The sequence below is a fragment of the Vidua macroura genome, chromosome 7 (assembly GCF_024509145.1).
Source record: "Vidua macroura isolate BioBank_ID:100142 chromosome 7, ASM2450914v1, whole genome shotgun sequence".
NCBI classification, from domain to species: Eukaryota; Metazoa; Chordata; class Aves; order Passeriformes; family Viduidae; genus Vidua; species Vidua macroura.
This window is the reverse complement of record NC_071577.1, coordinates 7,209,751-7,228,619: the sequence shown is the minus strand read 5'-3', so window position 1 is coordinate 7,228,619 and position 18,869 is coordinate 7,209,751. Positions and strand designations below refer to the sequence as shown.

The 18,869-nt window shown below is 42.0% G+C and overlaps 1 protein-coding gene across 3 annotated transcripts in view; it reads left to right on the top strand.

The window, feature by feature from the left end:
• UNC80 (unc-80 homolog, NALCN channel complex subunit) overlaps positions 1-18,869 on the top strand; it is a 126,897-nt gene that overhangs the window by 54,189 nt on the left and 53,839 nt on the right. For 2 of the 3 annotated variants that reach the window (XM_053982081.1, XM_053982080.1), the window contains exons 25-32: positions 2,627-2,760; positions 5,178-5,343; positions 10,568-10,668; positions 13,302-13,499; positions 15,563-15,670; positions 16,390-16,528; positions 18,143-18,324; positions 18,693-18,824. In XM_053982081.1, coding sequence (XP_053838056.1) covers positions 2,627-2,760; positions 5,178-5,343; positions 10,568-10,668; positions 13,302-13,499; positions 15,563-15,670; positions 16,390-16,528; positions 18,143-18,324; positions 18,693-18,824 — 1,160 coding nt within the window. Of the gene's footprint in view, positions 1-2,626; positions 2,761-5,177; positions 5,344-8,827; positions 9,032-10,567; positions 10,669-13,301; positions 13,500-15,562; positions 15,671-16,389; positions 16,529-18,142; positions 18,325-18,692; positions 18,825-18,869 lie in introns of all 3 variants that reach the window. The other variant, XM_053982079.1, reaches the window with a different exon arrangement.

The window sequence follows — 18,869 nt, the reverse complement described above, 5'->3', positions numbered from 1 at the left end:
TCTGAATGTCTGTATGGGCATGCAAGTTATAGCAAACCCTGTGAACCAAAAGAAATTCTCAAAACACATCCTGTTGTAGCTGTAGGTGAAGGTGGTAATGAGCATTGTGTGCTCCTTAGACACCATTTGTGTATGTATGTGCTGTAATTTACTGGTGCTTGCCTGCCTGCACTGCTGTTCCCTGTTGGATGTAATGTTTATCTTCTGCTTTCTCTTCCTGTGGTGTTCTGGATTTGTTCTTAGCACTGCATCAAGGCCCACTTTGGGCAGTGATATAGCTACATGGATTGCTTGCACAATTACAGAAGCCTGACTTCAAAGGAGGCTATCTTTTCCAGTTATCAGGGTAGTAATTAATAGGAAAAGTATCTTTTTAACAGCTAGTCATAGCTCCATTATTTTGAGATAATTTTCTACATTTGAAAGTGGTTCTTTTCCACAACTCTTTTCCACTTTGGAGTGGAGAGAAGCTGTTAGGAAGAGTGACATGGCATTTGTAAGGAATGAGCTTCAAGAGAAGGTCTTGGCCCTAAGCTGGACCTTCCCATGTGCCACTGTGTGGTGTGCCAGTGCTGGCAGCCCCAGGAACAGGGGTGGCTCTTCTGGATTGTCCCTTTAGGGGATATAGGCAAAGCAGGAGGAGGTTGCATACCAAAGATTCCAAAATTAAAAGCTGCATTCTGATTACTGGCTGGGAGGATAGGCTTTCTTTTCCCTGTTCAGCCACTCATACCAGGCACAGGGGATGTGGAGTTACTTTAAAAGGGTACCCTGAGACAAGCAGACAAAGATCAGGTATGGGAATAAATCACATGTGGACTCCATTTTCTTCATGGTGGAAAAAGCCCATTCTTTATTCACATAACTCCTTTTTATACAGTTTTACAGACCTGTGTGTGACTCCAATTGGTTATAGAGTTTTCTTGCCAATTACTTTATTGGTTAGAAACAAGTTGTTACTCTGTATTGACTGTATATATGTGCAGGAAAGGTTGTTTGTGAGAGATAGTTTTCATTTTTCTATCTAACAGTGTAAAACAGTTTATACAGGTGTAAGTTGTTTTTTCACCCAGGAAGAGATTATGTTAATGAACTGCTCATGAGAGGATTGCTTTCACATGGGAACTTGCAAAGGGCTAGCTTCCCTTAGAAGAAATGAAGAAAGCTTCCCCTAGAAAAAAATGACAGGCTAGCCAGAGCAGCCCTGATTTTATAAGGCTTTTCTTTATAATTTTTCTACCTTACTGCAACAATCAAGTTATGGTCTAGAAAATAGCTGATCAGTAGTCTTGCTTTAGGCAGGGAGTTTTCAAGAGCTGCTTTATATGGTGTAGGAAGCAGACTGAAAAGCATTAAATATGCAGTTGGATACTCCATTACACTGTATGTCACATTTGCTTTTGATAGTTCAGATTATTTTAATCTTTACAAAGTCCACAATTTGTTACTGGTGATGTGTACAGGGGATCTGGCAAGCATCACAGATCTGGTTTTATCTGATCCTTGCAGTGTCTTCTCACTTGTTTGGTTCAATCTTTTTTGCAGAAGCAATTAGATCACATATGAGAAAAGCAAGTAAAAACACTAATCTCTCTGAAATTTATGTAAATGGTAATATCAGGAATAACTTAAAAATGGGTGTGGTTAGTTGTTGTCACAATTAGCTTTTTAATTTACTGTTTTTGCTGTCTGTTATCCTAAAAAGTACTTGTCAAATTGATCAAGCACTGAAGAATCCTTCATACTTTTAAGCTTGAATTGTATCAGATGGGTTACAAAGGGTATGGTTTTAAATCTGATTGTTTCAATACAAAACTTGAAGTATCAGCTGATACAAAATTTGAAGTATTTTGACAATCCCTCTTCCCTTTCCCTCTTAGTTTTAGGTTAAGGATTTGAATGTAAAATTTGATTAAGTAGTTTGATTTTTCCCTTGATTATCTCTATATAGCAGAATTATAGAAGCCTGACTTCAAAGGAGGCTACCTTTTCCAGTTATCAGGGTGGTAATTAATAATAATAGGAAAGGTGTCTCTTTAACAGCTAGTCATAGCTCCATTATTTTGAGATAATTTTCTATATTTGAAAGTAGTTATTTTCCACAACTGCAAAAGATTTGACTGAATGCAAAACTGAAAAGGAAAAGAAGGGTATCTACTTCTTAACCTGTATTAGCCTTAAATGATTTGTGTACAAAATGTCATAATCTTGTTGTTAGTTTAGTAGGTACTTCAACATAATATACTATAATATATACTCTAGTCAGCTATTGTGCTACTTCATTATTATGCAGTCTAATACAACAGATAATGCAATATAATATATAATTAATATAAAATCTAATATAATATCATTATTGATTACATAATATAAAATATAATGTAATATAATTATTGATTATATCAGTGTAATATAAATATTAGCATTACTTCATGTGCTGGTAAATACGTGGTTTGTTATTTGATTTATTCTGTTTCTTTTAGTGTAGGAAAAGTAGCACAGAAGTGTGGGGTTTCCTGCTTTTCAGTGCAGCTTGCATCGTGCACCATATGTGACAATGTCCATCACCTCTTGGCTCCAGATCTTGTATTAACTCCTTGTTCATGATAGAAATCTTCTTTCCTAGGCACTGTGAATCCTACCAAGTGTTGTTGTCCTTTTGCACTAAAAATGGCAGCCTGTCAGCTTCTCCTGGAGATAACCACATTCCTTCGAGAGACCTTTCCCTACATGCCCAGACCACGGACCGAGCCTCTTGTGGTAAGTGGGCCACACTCATTGGAGAGGGCTTTGCCCACAGAATCACAGATTCCAGGCTCTGATGAGAGGTAGAGTGGGGTAAAAACTCCAGTGGATCTCTGCAGGGAGAAAGGAATCATTGCATGGTGAATAGAAGATGGTCAGGGTACGTGAAATGGGTTGGTTAAGAAGGTAAGACCATGGAAGCACAGCACGTGCTGCTGGAAGTTAAAAAGAGTTTCCAAAGAGAGAAGAGAGATTGAGGAAAAAAGGGGTGGGGGACTTGGGAAGTGTGGGAGTGACAAGCTGAAATGCTCACTCTCTTTCTAGCAATGGCCAGGGATTGGAACAAGGCAGTTAGGGGAAGGGAATAGAATTTGCAGAGAATTTGCCAGAGCTTTAAATCTGCAGATTGGTTTGGGTCAGACCCAGAGAATTGCAGGGAGAATAGGAAGAAAGGAAAGAGATGGGGACAAAGACGCAAAGAAAGAAAAAAAAACTCTATGAGACTCAAAGGCACAGGCAAATCCTGGCATGAACAGTAAGCTAAACAATCAGTTAGGTGACAGCTAATGTTGTGAATAGCAGAACACATGAAAACTGATTTTCAGTGATTAATTCTTGTGTGGATTTTCTTATGTCTTAATACTGCGGTTTAACATTACCTTTAGCCTGTTGTTTCAAAAAACACACATGCACAGAGTCATTTGTTGACAAGATGAGTTGACTGTGACCCTCAGCTTCAGAGCTGGTTAGCATGGAATGAGATGAGAATTGAATGGCTGACATGGTCTCAGCTTGTAAGCCAAATTTCTTTGAGAAATCAGGATAAAAAATATAAAGAAAAAAAAAGTTAAATTTCCATGAAGGATTTAGCCCTACTATCCTGATTTTTTGTTAATGACAGATCAAATTTTAGTCCTGGCAATTATGCTTGACAGGCTGATTTATCTGGATAGTATTGTAATTAGCTTCTGAAAATGAGTCCAAAGGCTGTAGATGACCTCTGATGAAGTGGCTCAGCCCCAAGGTATGCAAGAAGGACAATTTTTAAAAGCAATAAATTCAGCAAAATCCTCCTTAAACACACTGGTGTTATTACAGCATAATAAATGGCTGCATCCATAAGCAGGATAATACCATGGTTTAGAATTCATATCATTAAGTAGTTAGGCTTGGAACTAAGAATATGTTGGATAATGGAGGTCAACAGAAATTAGTGCTTTTATGTGAGCTAGAAATGCAACTGGTTAATTGCTTTCTAGACTTGTGTATGAGAGACAAGGAGGAGGAATTGTTCTGTGAGCTGTAGATGAAAGAAACCTCAAGGGCACATTATGCAAGAGTCTAAGAAAAAAATGGCCACGGAGTGCTGCTTCTAACTTTGTACAGAGGAAAAAAATAGAGGCAACAGTAATCCAGATTAAAATATGAAGTCTGTGTTTTGGAGTGGTGCTTCCTTTCCATGAAGATCAGGTACATAATGTTATGATCCAATTATCTGGAATTTCAGTAGAGCAAATCTCACTTCCATTGGTGTTTGTAGGCATAGATAGTCTGTTCCATAGACAGGAGCACAGCCTTGGAAGCCTTGAAGAAGTGAAACATTTGCAACTGAACTAGTTTTGGTGAGCTAGTTTAACTGTGAAGAGAGCAGGCAGACTTGCTAAGGCTGTGGGCTGAGTGAGGGCCACAGTCCTGACTGAAGTTTCACCCAAAGCCTTTTACTGGTCATGGAGCAGATACAAGCTCATTTTGCTCACAGCTGTAGACATTCCAAAGCCACCTGGATGTATTCTTGCGTTACCTGCTCTGAGTGACCCTGACTTGGCAGGGGGGTTGGACTGGATGATCTCCAGAGATCCCTTTCAATCCCAATAATTCTGTGACTGGTAGCTCTTCCATCCTGGCAGGTGGCTCAGCCTGCTGCAAGGCCAAAGAGCAGTTGGGCTTAGGTGTGATTAATATACCCCATCTGAAGCAGTTCTTCCTGAAGACTTGGGATTGTTTAGCCTGGAGAAAAGGAGACTCAGAGGTGACCTTATCACTCTCCACAACTCCCTGAAAGGTGGCTGTAGTCAGGTGGGGTTGGCCTCTTTCTCAAGGCAGCACTGACAGAACCAGAGGACACAGTCTCAAGCTGCACCAAGGGAAACAGAGGTTGGATATTAGGAAAAAGTATTTTACAGAAAGAATGATAAAGTTCTGGAATGGCCTGCCCGGGGAGGTGGTGGAGTCACCATCCCTGGATGTGTTTAAACAAAGACTGGATGTGGCACTGGGTGCCAGGGTTTGGTTGAGGTGTTGGGGCATGGGTTGGACTCCTGATATTGAAGGTCTCTTCCAATCTAGTCATTCTGTGAATTCTGTGAAGCTTCTCTAGTTGCAGTGGGAGCTCATACTGCTGGCACATCTGTGTGGTCTCCATTCTGCTACAGGATCTGGAGAGCTGCAGGCTGCGTCTGGATCCTGAGATGGACCGACACAGGTATGAGAGAAAGATCAGCTTTGCTGGGGTTCTGGATGAAAATGAAGATTCAAAGGATTCCCTACACAGCAGCAGCCACACCCTCAAATCTGAGGCTGGCTTCGAGGAGAAAAAAGGTTTGTCAGAACAATAAGGCTTTTGTATTCTCAGGGCTTGTGAAGTGGCGCTTGGTTTTGTGTTTTCATTTGCATAGACTGTGTTAAAAAGCAGGCAGCCATGGAGTCACGTGGCTTTAAATCATTTCCAAGACGCTTTTGGCCTTCAGGGTTCAGTATAATGAATGTGAGAAGCAAAGATGTTAAATTTTATAAAACAGTGCTATGACTGAAATCGATTGAAAGCTTTGCACAATTGCTAAAAAGGAGCAAGCCTTGTTTGAAACTGTCTCTTAGTGGGATGCTGAGAGAAGAAGCATCACTATTTGATTCACTGTAAAAATAAAGATCAAAAGTGGTGTTTGTTTTTTTTTTTTTCTGATCAGTTTTTCACTTTGGGGAAATCACAGATAGAAGGGAAGATTGGTATTTTTCTGTGGAAAATCTGTACGGGTTTGGAAGTCATGGCATCACAACAAATTAGTGTGATTGGTCTCTTGAATTCTTTGCTACCACATGAGAAATACACTGTGTGGCTTTTGATGGCTAGCAGATTGATGTTACCAACATACTCTATACTGTACAAGCAGACTTCAAGCTCACTGTGTTTGCTGAGAACAGCAGATCGTTTCCATTTTTGAGCCATCTCATGCAAGACTCACATTCTATCTGATGGTACAAGTGTTGCAATACAATATAGTCATTGTGTGTATTTGCAATTAGAGACTAAACTGCCAGATACCTCTAGGTCACCTTCTAACACGTTTCCTAGGACTATTTACATTCTGTCTCGTAGTAGTAATTTACAGGTGCAGGGATTGAATGATAATTTTGATGATTGCTTGGAAAGGATAAATGTTTAATGATTGTTTCACAACAGTGAGGTCTGTGGCTGGTTTTCCTCTCAGAACTGTTATGTCTGTTAATGATTCGGGGGAGCTTTTATTGACTTCTACAGGCTTTGGATAAAGTTTGTGTTGTTTTCAGCTGTGACCTTGCCATAAGTACTGGAGAAAATACTATAAATGTTTCCAAGACTTGTGTGGTGTAAAACTTTCCCCAAAATTTTGTGTCTAGTGGGCCAGTTACTTCTGTGCAGACCCACCTAAGAAAGGTGTGCTGGATAAATTGATGCTCAGCCTCATTTCGCCTACTCTTGATATATTGGCAGCCCAGAAAAACACACAGTCTTATGGTCTGTCTGATAGTCTTAAGTTGTGTGGGGTAAGATGTCTCTGCCTATTTAGATGAGAAAAAGTTTGGGTTGGGGTTGGCATTTTTTTTTTTTGAGGATAGATGTAACAATTGCTTGAAACCATTTTTAAGCTTTTCAAGGAACAGTCCTGCCCTCTGGGACATTACCTGAGTGGGAGAATACCTTCAAGCAGGCAGTCCTGCTGGAAAATGCTGGTGGAAAGTCTCTAACTATCCTCTTTTTCTTAGACACAATGCTGACTTATCTTTTCCTTTGCATGTTACTGTGCTACAGGCGTAATGTATTTTTGGAAAGATAGTATTGACTTTCTGCACCCTTTTCTCCTTTAAACTACATTTCCCTGTGGTCTTATTTGAGTTTTCTTTCCATTTTGCCTTTTCCCTAAGCTGTCACGTAGTTGTCCCTTACTAAAGCTGCCTCTTTACTGCATTTTAGACATGGGCAAAGTGACTATGGTAGGAAGGTTGAATCCTAATATACCTTAGCAAAAACGTAATTTCAGTATTTTAGAAGTTTAATAAATGCAAGATAATGTTATATTTTAAAATTACAATAATTATGTTCTTTTTTTTGGCCACAGCATATTCTTCTGGGAATCCACCTGGGCCAAACTGCAGATGTAGAGGCATCTTTCATAATCTACACTTTGCTAGATAAGAAAACGCTGTTGTGTGAATGTAACTAAATTTTGCTTGCCTGCAGTGAGAGGTTTCTTTATCTCAAACTCTTTGATGAGTACTAATCTGTTTCCCTTCATTTTTCTGGAGTGTTAAAAACTTTGCTCTCATTGCTCCCCCCAGGCATGGCTTAGCAGCTAACCAAAAGCCACGGGTTTACTGTATAGAATCTGCTCCAGGTAGGTCTGAAATACAGACACTACAGCTAGGTAGATGCAGGCTCTCAGATGATCACATGTACTCTTTGGGTGCCAAAAAGGGATTCTTGCAGACTTCATGGAATGCAGTTACATGTGCTTAAGCAGTCTGGGGTTCGTGGAGCTGATGTGAACATTATTCAAGCAGTAGCGATTGCTAAGGAACTTAGCATGGTCACTTGGAGGGAGATTCTTTGGTCACTCAGCAGTGGTTTGCCACCTGGTTTGTGAGGACTGAGGAGTAGCTTCCAAAACATATCCAGCTGTCTTGACCAGGATGCTAGCCACTGGAAATGGGAGTGGGAATTGCATTCTGGAGGAGGTGGGGGCAATCTCAGGAGCAAAGGTGTGTTTGCTTTATCCTGAAGCCAAAATACAATCCTATTTAAATATTTTGCTTACCCATAGTATCCAAAAAGCTCTGTGCTGTTCATTCCCAACCACACACCAAAGGTAATTGATCACACGTGGCCTTGCCTGGTTAGATCTGCAGTAAAATGACTGAGTGTTGCAACATTTGGACTGACATACTGCCATGTACTGCCTTTGAACTAAGAGGAGAATGAAAGTGCAAACAGTCGGTGCTTTAAACATTGAACCATTCCATGTCTGTGCTCATCAAAAATGCAGAGTGTCAATGGATGTTGTTAATGCCTGAAAGCTGCTGATTTGTCTGAAGGAGAAGATCTACGTGCTTCTGTTTCCTCTAAAGCATTCTAATGATGAAGAGTAACATGCAGAGACACGGATTTATGCAAACCTTACTTCAAAGAAGCCTTGTGTGCTAGCCTCACGGAGCAGACTCCCCTCTCGCAGTCACACATGCTGTATAAATAAATCATTGATCCTACTGCAGAGCTCAGTGAGGTTTACAGAACCCAGGCCCATGGGAAAATAGGTTTGTCCAAGGTGCCTTGTTCATGCTTGGGATTCAGCCAGCTATCCGTAGCAAGAGGTGATGCTGCACTAATGTAAACTCTAAGGACTGGCAAAGAAAACTGCAATTTACATCCATTGGGCAGATCCTGCTTCCTGGCAGGAATTGATTCAAATTGGTGTGAATTGTAGGAACTTCTTCTCCATGCTTTGGGTTTCTGTTAGTGCAGATGACTCTACTTGCTGGTGGTTGAACAAGGGCTAATTCCAAATACAGACAAGGCCTGAGGTGATGTACCAGATCTCCAGGATATGAGGTGTTGAGCACATTTTTGTGAAGCATCTTTACTGCCTGATTGATCGAGCTGCATTGGCGTTGGCTTTGGAGGGAGCCTCTGACCCCACATTCCTTGGCAGAAGACGCTGCAATACAGGCTGGCAGCAAAGGGTTGGGAGGGTGGGGAGGGCCAGGATCTCTTTCTTTTTTAAATGGGGAAAAATTAAGGGGAAAAAAGTCCTCTTTTATTCTTTTAATACAGTTCCCAGCAGGAAGATCAGGATAGGAGGCTCCCGCTTGCTCCAGATTAAAGGAACCCGCAGTTTCCGGGTGAAGAAGGGGGGTTCCCTTTCCAGCATTCGCCGGGCCGGCAGCCTAAAGAGCACCAAGTTATCACGGCAGGACTCAGAGTCTGAGAATGAGGAGCTGCAGCTGTCCCACAGCAGGGACACTGTCACTGATATAGGTAACTTAGATGAGTGGGTGGAAAGGGAGGGGACAGTAGGAAGGACCTTAAACTCTTGACGTGATTGCAGCAGAGCTAGAGATGACGAGAGATCCCCACCTCTGCAGGCTAGGAAAAATCTAGAGCTCTCTTCAGGGGCTGCCTGGACTAGGGCCTGGGAGGAGCACAGCACAAATCCTGGGTGCAGGGTCAGCTCCATGCACAGATTGTCAGTTCAGCACCGTGTTGGAGCATGAGCTCTTAGAATGCTGGCCTGCCAGCTCAACGCTTGCTGTCTGTAGGGAGCACATGCACCTGTGTATATGCACATTAACACACACACACCCCTAAATCACAGGATATCATGAATACATGAGGTGATATGTATATATGATATGTTATTGTCCATAGCAACAGATTGGCTATATGTGTGTATATATATATATATATATATATAAACACATATATATTTAAGCATGCACTTCATATTCTGTGTTGGATATGATGTCGTATGCATGCCAGGTGACATGTAAAACATGTATTCCTATATGCAGAACATAACATTCACATGCTGCATAGTATATTTCTACATACTGGCACATACATCTATTTTTGTGGTTTACAGCTGCTTTCCGTAGTATTTAAAAGATGGATGTCCGTGCATTTATCTTATGGAAACAAGATGTGCATCCTACTCTGTGAAATCTCCATCACAGTTGAATTGAAGGGCTTCCCTTCCATATTTGCATTAACAGAAAACTGTGGATACATTTGGAGCTGGAATAATCAAGTTTAATGGTCATTTTTATGTTGCCCAAAAGATGCTTCAGTAGGAGAACACGGAGAGTGGGATTGTCAATTCTGTAAACTTTGACGAGTCACAGTTCACTTAAAGAAGAGAAAAAGGGTAAACCAAAAGTCATCTCCAGCCAACTCTTAATATCATTAGTAATAGTTTTATAGGAGGCCCATAGGGTGTGAAGTGGTTAGGGGAAACACAGGGGTCAGTGAAATTCTCAGGGAAATCTCTCCCTCGGCCGAGTTCTGAAGTGTTCTAGTGGGCTACAATCAGGATTTTTTTCCCCTTTCATCCCCATGACTTTAGCAGTTTCTATGGGCAATTAGCAGGGACTTTTCCTGTTGGCATTTCCAGTTGGATGCCACTTCTGGTTGGATTTTTTTGTTGACATTTTTAACCACAGAGCCCAGTCAATGCAGATCACTAAGCCAACCATTTGCAGCATCTGAATGGTGCAAAGAATTTGTTTATGATGGTTTTGGATTATCCATTTCCCTTCCATTAAAGAAAAAAAATGGAGGGACAAATGTTTGCTACTGACAAGATGGCCTATGGGTCAGGTCCAAATAGTTCTTGTAAGTGTCAAGCCAGCACAGGACTGGGGAGGGATGTCCAGGTGCAGTCTTTCCAGTGTGACATATTCTGCGTACTCTCATCCGTTCCCACAAGGCTGGCCTGGCTTACAAGTGCTGTCCCTAGTCTTAAAGCACATAGGGAGCAATAAAAACAACAACCTTTTGGGTATTTTTCTTTTGAAGAAGGGAGCCCTTGGAGTGCGAGCGAACCCAGCATTGAACCTGAGGTACTGAGCAACACAGGCATGGAGGAGAACTATCATCGGAACATGTCGTGGCTGCACGTAAGTACAGGTTGCCAGCAGTGCTCTCAAGGATGGCATTTTCAGTAGAAAAACCTTTGTCTGGCAATAACCAGATCACAGTTTGTGCTTTTCCCATGTAGCATAAAGGATCTCAAGTGTAAGTAAGCTGCGACCTTTGGAAATTGTGTGTTTGCCATTTCTAAAATGGACTTAAATCGCCTTGTCTCTAGTTCATATCTTTAACTTTTTTTCCTCCCTAGGTGTGCAGGGACAGCCATACTGCCTCAGCTGAAAAATACATTAGCTCAGTACCTTATCTCCAGCATGGCCAGTAGAGTGTATTTCAGGGAGAGCAACAGAATGGGCTACAGTGTGAGCTGGGCTTCCAGGAAGTGGCATTTTAGAAGCTGCTCGTGTAAGCCAGCATAGCCTTGTGTAGTCTTGACTCTGTCCAACAGACAGGCAGTACAACACTGCAGATGTGGTTTGGTTCATGCAGGGTCTAAGGCATCCCTTTGGGCAATCTCTGTGCCTGTGATTTAGACTTGCCAGAAGTCAGTTGGGCAAGTCTGCGTTGCTGTGCCATGACTGATGGTGTCCTGTGTGAGCACAGACACTGGGCAAGTCTGCATTGCTGTGCCATGACTGATGGTGTCCTGTGTGAGCACAGACACCCTTCGACTTCTGAGTTGCTTTTGGGAAAGACAGCTGTCAATACTGACTTGGTATCTTCATTTTTCCCCAGATATTTCACATAGACTGCTCTCAGCTGCCCCATTCCTATGGGGTGTGGGCAAGCACAGGCTTAATCTAGTACTTTGATGTCAGAAACAGTTCTTGATAGTTGTCTTTTTTAGATGAGGCTGTCAGGGCAGGGAGCTTGAATGCCACGTCTTCCAATCTAGTACCTCAATCTCTGGACTACCCTGCTTTCTGCCAGTACTCTAATGCTCTTGGTAATGATTACAGCTCATTTGGAAATTCCAGTGAACTAAACTGAGTATGTTAGACATATGTGTATGTATTAGATGCTGCACCACTAGAGGATAAGGGAATTTCCCTAGTTAGCAGCTTAAGATACATCACGGTGCCCTTGCTCAATGTGGGAGGATGCATGAACTCATGAATTCTGAAAGAAACTTGAGATGCTTGTCTCACTTTGCATGTGATTAGCTTGCATAGGAGAAAGGAAAATTTGAAAAATCACCTGTTACAGTTAATGACACACAAGTATCAACATTACATGACAATGCTATTATTTTTTCATTTGTTAGAAAGAAGGTGTGGCTAGATGGTCGCTAAAACTACAGGCAAAACAAAAGCCTGCTTTACTTAGTTCTCACAAGCCAACAACTCAAAAGGATCAGTGGTCCCAAAAGGCACCAGCATTTCCTTTAGCTGTTCTTTAGGGAGCCTGGTGTCCTCACTCTGTGTCAGTGTACCATTACAGCAATTTATAAGAGTGGACCAGAGGCTGGTAGAAGTGCTACAGCGCTGCTATACAACCTGCATCTTGATACCAGTATTGAGTTATTCTTTATTGACCCCAAAATTATAGGAGGCCAGAACAAGGAGGCACACACAGGAATCTCACAAACACTACACAGATTTGTTTAAGATTAAGCTCCTGTCATTTTTAGAAGCTTCAATATTTTAAGGTTGGGAATGATGTGGCAGCCTGGAGAGAGAGCCAGCAGACTGCAGTTGCACAGACACAGACACATGGGATGGAAAATTGGGATAGCTTCCTTCTGGTAGTCCTGGGTATTTCTGCACTGGGTTGTGGGGGGAAGAGAAAGATTCCTAAAGGCCTCTTAAGACCTACAGTGTGAATGGCTTGGAGATGCCTGTGTGTTTTCCTCAGAGTGCTAATAAGAGACTGGGTGTGTGTGTAACGTGAAGATCAATGTACAAAGAGCTGCTGGGCTGAGCTTTGCTCCTCTGGCAAGAAACCATGTGAGTTACACACCAGAGTGGTCACTCAAGCGTAGACTTTCCAGGGCTGGTTTTAATTAAGTAGTTTAGGGACTAATACCAGCGTTTCTGTAGCAAAGCAGGGCTCAGAATAGTTAAATTCCAAAATATTTACCTGATTTCTAGATAAGTTCTACTACTCCTTGCTGCCATATGGCAACACTAGTAGAAATAGCAACTGAGCCAGCTACCATAGAGCTGGGCTGGATGGGTCTGCCCAATGACATGCAGAGCATCTGACACAGCTTATTTCTACTTCAGAGCATACTGAGATATTTCCCTTTGCACCCCTTGAAGGAAACTTATGCCCAAGCATGGTGGGTTTGCAGCTTTAATAACAATTGGCTAGTTGATGGTTTCTAATCCAAGCTCTTAGAGTGGTGATAGAATAGCTTTTCTGCAAACTGAGAGGATGCTGTTTTCCTCAGCCTTAACCTTGCTACCAGCTGAATATACACATCTATAGCAGCTCTGTTCCTTTGCTTAGTTAGCACTAATGTTTCTTTAGCCATGCCCAGCTAGTTTGCAAACCTCTTGTCAGTGTGAAGACCTACACAGACAAATACCTTTTTAAAGCTGTGTTGAGCTTCACACCTCCTTAGCCAGGAAAAGGCTGAGGAAAAGTTGGCTTGACTGGCCCAGTCACTGCCTGTGTAGCTCCATTTTCTGTAGGTAACTATTTATGTTTTAATGTCCAGGTTATGATCCTGTTGTGCAACCAGCAAAGTTTCATATGCACGCACATCGACTACTGTCACCCACACTGCTACCTCCACCACAGCCGGTCCTGTGCTCGCCTTGTCCGGGCCATCAAACTGCTCTATGGAGACACAGTGGACTCCCTGAGAGAGAACAGCACTTTGAACAACGTGGCAAGAGGCAAAAAACAAAAGGAAGTGAGTAAATGGAAAAAGCAGAACGCTTTAGGGTTTGTCCAGGTATGTCATGATTGCCTTTAAAAAAACTGCATGATGTACTCATACAGTTCTTTTCATGACAAAATGAATACAGATTTTCCTAAACTTGGCTTTGCTGTAAAAAAAACCCCAGCAATTAAGTCATTCAGCATTATGTAAGGATTTTAATCTGTATTGACTGGGATGAATCCTAGTTGCTGATAAGGTCATTTAAAAAGCTTACAATCTGACTTCAATTTTAGTGCTCTTTTGTGGCCTCTGGTTACTACCCTGTGGATTCTCTCTCTCTTTGTTCATGTTTTTTCTTGTCTGATAATAAGAATCACTCTTGAAATTCTTGTAAAATCTTGTGTAGTGTCTTTCTTTTAGGTCTGAGCTCTCAGCTGTTCCAAGAATTGTATAAATTAGTCTTTAGTGCTTGTCTCCTTTTAATGACCATTTCAGCAGGGTATTCAGACAACTTTGTGCCTTTTTATATGTAAAAGTGTACTTTTAACTTTAGTGGAAATAGATTTCTGCTTTCAGGAAAGTGCCCTCCCAGGTATCAACTGCATTGTGTCAACAGTTAAACCACATCAGACAGACCACAGTTATCCTGAATAATTGTAAAGGCAGAGCCTTTCAACTGCTTTGCAGTAACATGGAAAACAAAAGTGTTCATGGAACTGCTATGAAGCTTTCAGTTGGGTAAAGAGGCTGGCAGTGGCATATGAAGGGGAAAAATTCATTATGTTTCTTCATCAACCAGGAGATTGTTTTCTGTCAAGTTATAAAATTGAAGGATATTTTTATGGAAGAAAGAACAGAGCAGGTGAAAAAAAAGCTAATGTTTTTGCTTTCCTGAAAACTGTAAACACCACATGTTTCCTCTAGCACAGAAAAGCATGAGTTGTTTACTAAGAGAGGCAGTCATTTCCTCTGCAGAAGCAGGCAAGAGATGAGCAGCTGGTATGTTTCATGAAAGGTACCAAAAGAACCCTGCGTTTCTGTGGCTTGTTTCATCTCCAACTTTGAATTGCAAGACAGAGACATGAATTTCATCATACATCAAACCATCAAAGCATTTAGGAAACAGCAGAAAAAAAATGAATTTGAGAGGCACTGAGGTCTCCTACAAACATGTGCAGGGTGTTTGCAGAGACGTCACTTCCAGAGAGCAATTGACAATCTTTGCTTTTTTCATAGTCCAAGAAATACATGGACGTGTGTCCAGAGAAGGGAATGGAGAGGAGGAAGGGGCTGGAGCACCAGGAGTAGCTGAGGGAGTTGGGGGAGCTCAGCCTGGAGAAAAGGAGGCTCAAAGGGACTTTCTCAGTCTCCACAGTCTCTGACCAGGAGGGTGCAGCCAGGTGGGTGTTGAGCTTTGCTCCAAGGGAACAAGGGATGTGACTGAGAGGAAATGGCCTCAGAGCCATTTCAGTTGCACCAGGGGAGGTTTAGTTTGAATATTAGCAAAAATCTTCTTCTCTGAACAGTTTGTCCAGCCCTGGCACAGGCTGCCCAGTGAGGCAGTGGAGTCACCATCCCTTGAGGACTTAAAAAAACTTAAGGATGTCACACTTGGGGACATGATTTAGTGGAGGAGTTGGCAGCATTAGATTACTGGTTTGACTTCAGAGGTCTTTTCTCCCATCAATGATTCTATGATTCTGTGAGAGGAATCATTCTGTTCACTGAACACTTCCTTTGGTAATTTTTTGTGGAGGAAAGCTGTAGACTTTTTGCCTCTAACCTTCTTAACTAAATACATGGGTGTGCCACCAGTGAAGATTACACAGATAACATTCACATTGTTCATTTGGTTTACTGTCTTCTCCCTTAAGATTTTATTGGGAAAAGCATTGTTAAAAATAGAAGAAGATTGGATGAAATGTGTTGTCTCACTGATACTAGGCCTGTTGCCAGCAAAGAAGAAGGCTTTGTGCTACAGCTCTGGTACCAGATGGTTTCTAGTATATGGAAATTCCTCTTGTACATAATCTCCTTTTCCACATTTTGAGAAATATAAAAGTGAACCCCACTTTCTTTTTATATCCTTCCAGTGCTCAGACAAGTCATGCTTGAGAACTCCTTCTCTGAAGAAGAGAGTGATCGATATCAACTTGGAAGGGAAGAAGGACTCTGGAATGCTAAAATACATCAGGAATCAGGTACTGATTAGGCCATATGCTAGTTAGGGAGGCAGATATATAGGTGCCAGGTTAAAATGCAACAAGAGGGAAAATATGTATGGATCTCCAAGCCCATGTGAAGAACTGTTCCTGAATATCAATCAGTTCAACCCTACATCTTTTCCCAATCTGAGTAATACTAAATTTAAACCTCTTGAGGAAACATGGTCAAAGAACCCTTTAAACATTTAGCTCCATTAAATCACAGTCTGCATCTCTGGCTTTCCATAATGACGTATGCACCAGAGCTGAGGATACAAAAAAACAAAGAATTCACAGATATGTTTAACTGCAGCCTGTCAGTTTACAGTATTTGTTTTCTTTGTTTTTCCTTGTTCAAAGTTCCTGATGAAGCAGCAGACTCTTCATAAGCCTGTTCTTAGTGAAAGTTTAATGGACCTGCATTGCTGGCTGTGCACCACTTTGGGAGAATTTGGCTTTCCTTCTGTCCTCTTTTTTGGTGTTTTGGTGATGTGAGGGACAAGCAAAAGACTGTAGGAACTAGCTTGGAAACACTGCCAAGTGTTTTTAGTACAGGCTGAAAGCCACGTCCCCTCTGTGGAGCATTTTCTGAAATGGATGAACCTTGAAGTTATTGATGGGTAACTTGCTGATCAAAACCAGGGTAAAATCACTTGAGTGTGTTCTCCCCTGTAGACAGCTTGCTCAGCCCTAAAGCATGGCTTGGTTTGTTCCAGGTAATGAGCCTGTCCCCTGCCCCTCTGTCACTGCTGATCAAGGCAGCTCCCATCCTCACCGAGGAGATGTATGGGGACATCCAGCCAGCAGCGTGGGAGCTCCTGCTCAGTGTGGATGAGCACATGGCTGGGGCAGCAGGTGAGACAGCCAAACCACTCAGGATGGCTGCTGTGGCTGCACAACTCACAGGACTTTGCGGTTTTGTAGTGGAGGAATCAGAATGCCACCAAGGGTTTCTTGGGGGCTGTTTGGTTTGCATAGACCTTTGTGTGCTCTGTGGAAAAGAGGTGGTTAGAAGGGTCAGGAGGACACTCTCTCTGAGGCCCTGGATGGTGGTGGATGTTTGGAGAATATAAAAATTACTATTTGTATTCAATTTGGTTTGTAGGCAGAGGAAACATTATGATTCAGGCTGTCCAGAGTCTACTGAAGCATTCTCTATGTTGCCTCATGGAAATGTTAGTACTGATGCCTTGAGAAGGCTGACCTAGAACAGAGGCTAGATGGAGTTAAAGAATAAAGTAGGGATTTGTTAAGAGGCCTCAATGGATCCACCTTGGGCAGCACAAGAGCCCAGCCAGGGCTACACCCAAGAGGAACCAAAATGGTCACAAAATGGATGACCAGTCACGGGGTCTCTCACTTTTATAAGTTCTGCTCCATTTGCATATTGGAGTTAATAGTCTGATTATAGCTTTAGGTTATGAAGTCCCACCCTTCTTGTTTTTCTCTCTTCAGTCCAGGTTGTTTATGCTCTTGGGCCTGACATTTGGATCATTTGTCCTTGGTCCCCAGCTAGAGCAGGAATTGTTTTGTCTCCCTGCTCTGTGAAGAGAGCTCACCATCCCCTTATATGAAGCCCAGACCCACACACTAAAACAGCACAGAGTCTGAAAAATATAAAAGCTAAAACCTGAGGCATCTGTACCACTTGAGAGCTCATACAAAAACTGACACAGGGAATGAGAGTGAAACTGTCATAGCTCCTGTCAGGCTGTAAGGAAAATTCCCATGTTGCCTGGAGACAGCAGCATTGCTCATTAAGTATTGTTATTGTATGGTACTATCTGAATTTTCAATTTCCACTTGGTTTTAAAGTGTACAGATGATTGCTGATGACACACGGTTGAGAGGCATCTTTAAAACAGATGATTAGGACATCATATACCTCAGCTACCATCGTGCTGTTTTGCATGGTACTTTTGGTCCTTTGTCTTGCTCTATTTTCTCTTGGAGACAGACTGGGATCATTCCACAGAGCCCCCTGAAACAAGAACTGGTTTTACCCATGAAAATATCCAGGTGATTTCTACTGGGGCACTGTCTCCTGTTCCAGAGCTTCTGTTAAAGGCAGAGTTTCTGTTAAATCAGCCTTGATTAATCACCCCAGAAATCACTTGGAAGTGCAATCTTTAAAAGCCAAATTCAATTAGTCCCTTTACTTCAAGAGATGTTCTTATTTTAAACAAGTCATGGCTGAGAAGATCAAAGCTGTACTTCCTTTTGGAAAACAGGTTTTCCAGAAGAATTTATAAGCTTCAAGTGTAATGCTGTGTGGCTCCAAAAGGTGGAATCACACGTGCTTGGTTCCATGAAGCAATACAGTTTTCTCTAGGTCTGGTAGGTTGGTGATCCTATTTATGGAGCCAAGATGGGATTTCTTTTGGTGTGGGTTTTTATACCTGCAGTTTTTCTTTGCCAAATAAACACATTATTTGGAAACACAGGTGATCAGCTGTTGTCTCCCTGCAGCTGCCATGTTCCTGCTGTGTGCTGTGAAGGTGCCAGAGGCTGTTTCTGACATGCTGATGTCTGAATTTCACCATCCAGAAACAGTGCAAAGACTGAATGCCATTCTTAAATTTCACACGCTCTGGAGGTTCAGGTACCAAGTGTGGCCACGGATGGAAGAGGGAGCACAGCAGATCTTCAAGGTAGATAAGACACATGAAGCTTAGTGGTGATATTTACAGCTTGCCTTGTGGGATAGATGTGTAATGACAGACTGCCATGAAATTTCCTGAAACTCTGTTTAGGGAAAAAAATGATTATATGCCTCTCACTAGTGGGGAAGGTGATATGAAGAAGTCCTGTATAAAATAGGGAAGATAAAATGGGGACTCAGGTCAGGAGATATGAGAGAAGATGTGTGTCATACATGGTGCTACAGTCCAGTGAAATACAGAGGTGGGAAAAAATTGGCAGAGTTAATTTATATCTTGGGTACTTGTGCTCATGTTCACTTAACAATACTGACAATAAGAGTTTGCTGTAACAAAATGTCTTTCATGGTTTTGTTTAGATTCCTCCTCCAAGTATAAACTTCACTCTGCCTTCTCCTGTGCTGGGGATGCCATCTGTGCCAATGTTTGACCCTCCCTGGGTCCCTCAGTGCAGTGGGAGTGTGCAGGATCCTATAAACGAAGATCAGTCGGTAAGCAGACATCCTGAGAGTAAGCACTGCTTTTTCTCTGTAGCA